The sequence below is a fragment of the Condylura cristata genome, unplaced genomic scaffold (genome assembly GCF_000260355.1).
Source record: "Condylura cristata isolate star-nosed mole 26May11 unplaced genomic scaffold, ConCri1.0 scaffold00029, whole genome shotgun sequence".
NCBI classification, from domain to species: Eukaryota; Metazoa; Chordata; class Mammalia; order Eulipotyphla; family Talpidae; genus Condylura; species Condylura cristata.
Window position 1 is genome coordinate 21869588 of NW_004567130.1, and position 6014 is coordinate 21875601.

The 6014-nt window shown below is 39.1% G+C and overlaps 1 protein-coding gene across 12 annotated transcripts in view; it reads right to left on the reverse strand.

Annotated features, from left to right (window-relative positions):
• The window catches only part of CDC42BPA (CDC42 binding protein kinase alpha (DMPK-like)), a 155572-nt gene that overhangs the window by 97959 nt on the left and 51599 nt on the right, over nucleotides 1–6014 (reverse strand). For all 12 annotated transcript variants that reach the window (XM_012730941.1, XM_004691036.2, XM_012730948.1 and 9 more), the window contains one exon: nucleotides 4656–4739. In XM_012730941.1, coding sequence (XP_012586395.1) covers nucleotides 4656–4739 — 84 coding nt within the window. The remainder of the gene's footprint in view (nucleotides 1–4655; nucleotides 4740–6014) is intronic.

Consider the following 6014-nt stretch of genomic DNA (forward strand, 5'->3'; position numbering starts at 1 on the left):
AAAATACCATCTAGTATTCCCTATATGGTAAATACTTTAGAATGTATTTCCCACAAGGTAAATCAACGGCCATGAAAAGTAATTAACATTTTTATGTAATTAACCCCATTTTCCCCCAAATTTTTCCAAAAATTCTGTTTGATCAACAGAATTTGCAATGACTAGCATCATCAAAGATGATTTATACCAAGTAAAATGACAGTTTTACCTATCAAAATATCATTATATTTTGCTTTATTTGAGGTGGGGGAAGAAAAATGATTTAGCACATTCAACACTGAGTCCCTGTACTAGAATTTAACTGACCAAAGGTCATGGGTGCTGCTAAACTTTTAGAAAGGTGGTGAAGGCTGTTACACCCTGAGAAACAACTCTGCCTAGCTTTATCTTACTAAGACAGCTAGCTGGAATTTTACTGACACTCCAGCTAAAATCTAATCAACATTTAGCTGAAGACTCCAAACTGTAAATAAAGCTGTAAAGATTTTTTGTCAACAGCACAGACTAAAGTTTAAACAGATTCTGATCTATGCTAAACTGTTTAGCAGGAAACCAGTTTTAATTATTTTTTTAAAAACAAAATAATTTTATATAAAACTTGGAAAATATATAAAATAACTGTAACAAACCTCACCCAGGGAAGCACAACCAACTTCAATAATCATGTCAGGTCTCGGGCTTGTCTCATCTAGCCGCGTCCTCGTCACACCAGACTCTCTACACAGGCCTGTGCGCGCACATGCACACTACCCTTCTGAAAGGACTCCCAACACATATAATCTTATCTACAAATGTTTAAACTGTCCCTGTTAATGCCACAGATACTGAGTCTACAGAGGCAGCATCCTTTTTTACTTCGGTATGTCACATTCAGTATCTGTGACAACTGGGAGTGGGGGTAGAGTTAATTCTGCAGGCGTGCACTGGGAAAAGGCCAGGGATGTGCGACCTTGTACTTCGCACCAGTCGGTCCTCAATCAAGGAACTCTCTGGCCCACTGTTACAAGCTCCACTGTTCATCAGCGCTGTTGCACATCAGAATTTACCAAATACTGACCCATGTGCATTCCGTGGAGTTCATAAAGTTGTTCATGTGATTCAGTGTGCTTAAAGGCTGGAATATGTATTCTTGAATTAGGTTTTTAAAACTAAATCAGACTTATACAAATAACCTAAAAGTTTATTTTTGTTCTGTATATTTCATCCGTTTGTTCCATTTCTCTACACCGCATGAGCCAAGGACTACTCTGTTTTCTCCATCAGGTTTTTATTTCTCTGAGCAGAATACTCAACTCCGTCCATGTTGTTGCAAGTGTTATTTCCTTTCTTCTGCTGGCTTTTGGGGGTGGAAGCTTCTCTTTTTCTAGTTCCTGAGATGGGGATGAGATTGTTTCATTGGGTTCTTTCTTATTTCCTGATGTGGGTCTGTAGTGCTATATACATTCCTTTTAATGCAGACTTTGCTGTGTCCCATCTACTACAGACGGTTATGTCTTCGTTATCATTAGTCTCAAAATGTATTTTGATTTCTTCTTTAATTTCCTCATTAATCCATGGTCTTTCAGCAGCATGTTGTTGCTGACCGCATCATGGGGGCATCTCCTGCATTCCCTACTAACTGTCTTCTAGTTGATACCTTTATGGTCAGAGAACATACTTGCATGATTTCAGTTTTCAAGTACTTGTTGATGTTTGTCTTATGACCCAGTATGTGGCTGACCCTGGAGAATTATCTGTGTTCACTTGAGAAAAATGTGTCATGGTTTTCGGGGTGCACTGTCCTATCAATGTCTGTTAGGCCCTGTGGCCTAGATGTTTAAGGCTCCTGAGTCCTTGTTTATTTTCCTTCTTGTTGATCTGCTCATTGATGAGAGTACAGCATTAAAGTCTCCTACCACATACATTTTCTCTCAGAGACGAAAACAATTATCTAATGTATTCTGGTCAGTATGTGCTGGTGAATGTCATGCCTTCGTAGTGTACTGACCCCTTGATCGTTAGTAGTGTCTATTAATGTTTCATGCCGCCCTGAAGTATCTTTTTAGCCGGAAGTCTTTTTTAATCTAAGTATGACTGACCTTGCCTATTTTGGGGGTACCATTTGCTTGTAGAACTGTTTCCCAACCCTTTACTTTCTTTCTATGTTATCTTTGGAATTTAGGTGTGTTTTCTGGAGGCAGGAGATTAGATTGTGTTTTCTAATACAACCTGCTACTCTGTGTCTTCTTATTGGTAAGTTTAGCTCATTAACACTTAGGTGAGTTACTGATATGCAGAAGTCTGTTAATGCCATTACATTTGTCGTTTTGTGGTTCTATTTAATCTCTAGTTCAATTCTTTGTGTTCATTCCTCTCTTGGTTTAGATACTAAACCAAGATACTATTTCTTAGAATGGGATTTAGTAGCAACAAACTCCCAAAGATTTCTCTTGAAAAGTTCCTTATTGCCCCTTCATGTAGGAAGGACAGCCTTGAAGGATAAAGCATTCATGGCTGGAGGCTTTGTTTTGGGGTTTTTGAATATGTCATTCCATTCTCGTCTTGCACATAGTGTTTTTTCAGAGAAGACTGATATTAGCCTAATCAGTGTTAGTTTATCTTTTTTTTCCCATCATCAGCTTCATTATTTCTTCTTTGGCTTGGACTCCTGGAAGCTTTATTGTTTGTTACGTTCCTTGCAGTAGACATGCTTTCCATAAGGTAGCTTGGCACCCTTTCAGCTTCCTGTGTGTCTATTTCATTTCCTTTAAGTGTGTGGCATTTTCCTCAGTTATTTCCTTGAATAAGTTTTCTGCTTCCCTCTCTCTTCTCTTTCTGGTAATTCCTACAACTCTTACAGTCCTTTCCTCAGGGTATCAGATAATTCTCCAAGTGTTTCTTCATTCCTTTTCCTTTCTATCTCCCTGTTCTTTTTGTATCTATTTCTTCAAGATTAACTGACTCTTCCAAATGTCTATTCTATTTCCATGGTTTTTTCTAGAATTTTTTTTTTAAAACCTCCATTGATCTTTTTATATCCTGTAGTTCCTTGATTTTCTTATTTTAAGTTTTAATCTCAGGGCCTCTGTGGTGCACAGGGGTTAAGGTTTAGCACTATCGCTGCTACAGCCTGAGTTCAATGCATGGCCAGGGAGTGACCCACAGAGTGCAGCAGACCTCTCCTGTCTCCCCACTGCTCCCCCCAACAGTGTATTTCAGTCCATCTGCCTGTTCTGCTCCCCACTCTGTCTCTGGTTAATCCTCTCACCCCTTGCACCTCTGCCCTAAACCCCAGCTCTTGTATACATAAATAAATAAAATAAAACTTTTAAAAAAATAAAGTTTTAATCGCAATCTTCTGCTTGTTGTTTATGTTTCTCATAGCATTCTTTCCCTTTTCTGTGTCGTCTCCCATATCTCTGATCTGTTTTTCTAAGTTTTGTTTGTGTATTCAAATGCTTTGACTTTTAAAATGAGGGCAATTTGAATCCTTCATCTGATGGGAAGAAAATTTTTCTGTGTCAGTGTTGCTGAGTTCTGGAGACTGATTTTCCCTGCAGCTTGCTGCTCCCCTGAAGGCATGCTTGACTGTTTGTACTTTCCTTTCCGCAGGGTCTGCTGTCTAGTTTCTCTGCTGTTGGTGGGGCTTCTGCTGAGCAGGAGTCTCTCTCTACCACTATCTCTAGGTGTTCACCTGGTGGCGAGTATAGTAGCTAGGACCTCTCCTGCAGGGTCCAGGTGAGTGACAAGCTGGTAGTCTGGGCGGTGGGCGGCTGGGGCCGGGGCACAATCTGTGGTAGCCGCTCGCGGGGCAGGTCGTTCAAGCTGTTGGTTGCTGTTTATTTCTGTTGTTTTGTTTTGTTTTTCTTTTTATGTTGTGCAGTACTGGCATACTTTTTAACGCAGTTGACAGATCAGAAAGTAGAGGCACTGCTCACCTAACGACCTAGTGATCAGAACGTGCTGACGGTGACGACTGTGACTAGCTATCGTAAGCAGAGCTGCGATGGACACAGAAGTGTGTATGTCTTTTAATTTGTGATCTTTTATTATGGAGACAGAAACCAAGCAGTGATGAATCTATTTTTAACATTTTGAGAAAATTCCATACTACTTTCCATAGAGGCTGGGCCAGTCCACATTCCTACCAAGAGTGTCCAGCAATCTTTTCCTCCAGTCTGGCACCAACATGAAATTGCTGACAGTTCCTGCAATATATTTCACTGCCATTCCTTAGTCATATACAACAAGACAGAGCTTTTATTGCATAATCAGCAGTAAACATAATTCAGAAAGAGTGTATTCAAAAGTCCTGCTGACTTTTTCTTGAAGTAGGAAACAGATATATACAAAATGGTCCTAACAAGCACTGTCAAGTTGGAAGTTGATCGCTACAGAATTTTTTCCTATAAAAAGAAACTGGTCTCCAGACATCTTTCTAGCAGAAATGCATGTGATCCACATCACAAGGGTTTTTATTTGGTTTCACCTATTATTAAGCTATCTCCACAAATTATAACACTTATCGTAATTGTGGGTTGCTGGATGGGTGTTAGATCTTAAAAGATAATGCTACCATAGATAAAATGTTACTAATTGATATTTAAGAATACATTAACTCTATATCTTTAGTTTTCTAAAATAACATTGAAACAGTCCAATAATAAGAATCTTACCTCGGCTCTTTTCAGCATTTCCCATTTATTCAATATTTTCATGGCAAATACTTTATCTGCATTTTTAAGTTTCACTACAGCAACCTAGAAAAGGAAATACAACTTTTAAAATATGACAAATAATATTTTTTGCAGTCATCCATTTTCCTTTTCCTCTCTGTAAAAAAATAAATATCAAAATTATCAATTATTCCATGCAGCTCAAATTCTAAGGTCCTAAATCAAATAACTGTCAGCTGAAAAAGTTGTATTAGTGAGCATGTGTGAAACAAGTAACTGTATTTTGTAAATGCTGTAAAAGTCGTTGATTCTATATTACATCCTCCTTTTCAAGCTTTCTGCCCTAGAATTTAAACTCAATATCTACTGTCATGAAAAAAATGACCAAAATGTGCAACATGAAATAATCAAACCTATTCTGTAATGCATGCCAAATTGCAACACGATGCTATAGGGAAGGCCAGCTGCCAAAACATATATTTTGTAGGGATCAAACAATATGAAATAAACTTAAAACACTATTATTTTTCATATCACATGGACTCCACACTAGTCTTTAAATCCAAATACACACACACATTACACACCGCTCAAGAACAATTAAGACTAATGACGCTACAAATTGTAGGTTTTAAACATTCCTTTCTTTTCAACAACAACAAAAAGGAACAGATATTTCTCTAACTTGTCTGGTTATGAATCAAAGTGACTTTTACATATAAGTCAATAAGTCAATAAGGCCCCACTGTTACTCTCAACAAACTGATCCCATTCTTTCTTTTTCCTAGCTCAGTCTGCCTGCACCTCTTACGGACCCATCCAGCTTGCTGGGGTGCCTCAGGACTGAGCTTGAGCCAAGAGAAGACAACGGGGCAGTGAGGATGTTTCCAGACATCCAGAGTGGGGCGGCAGCCAGGAGGGAACCAAATAGCTCCAAAGGAGAAAACAATGTGTATACAGCATCTCACCAAAACAGTTAGCAGGGGCATTTCCAAGGACAGAGAATGGGACTAAATTCAACTAGCAAAAGCTTTTTATGGTGGTGGGAACACGGGAAGTGATACCATTTCAAACACCACCACTGTATTCTTCAGCTCTATCTGCTCACATGGAGAGGAATGAGGGCTCAGTTAAACTCCTCTCCCAATATGTGCCAGTGTAAGAACGGGGCGCTACAGGACAACAGAAACAGCTTAAATGCCCAGCGGCAGGGGAATGGGGTGTGTGTGTGTGTCTAACTCTGTGTGTGTGTGCGCGCACAGGTACGTATGGAAACTCTTTTACAAAAACATGGATAAGCCTCAGTAACATTATGCAAACTGCAATAAGCCAGACAAAAAACCCAAATATGGTGTGATT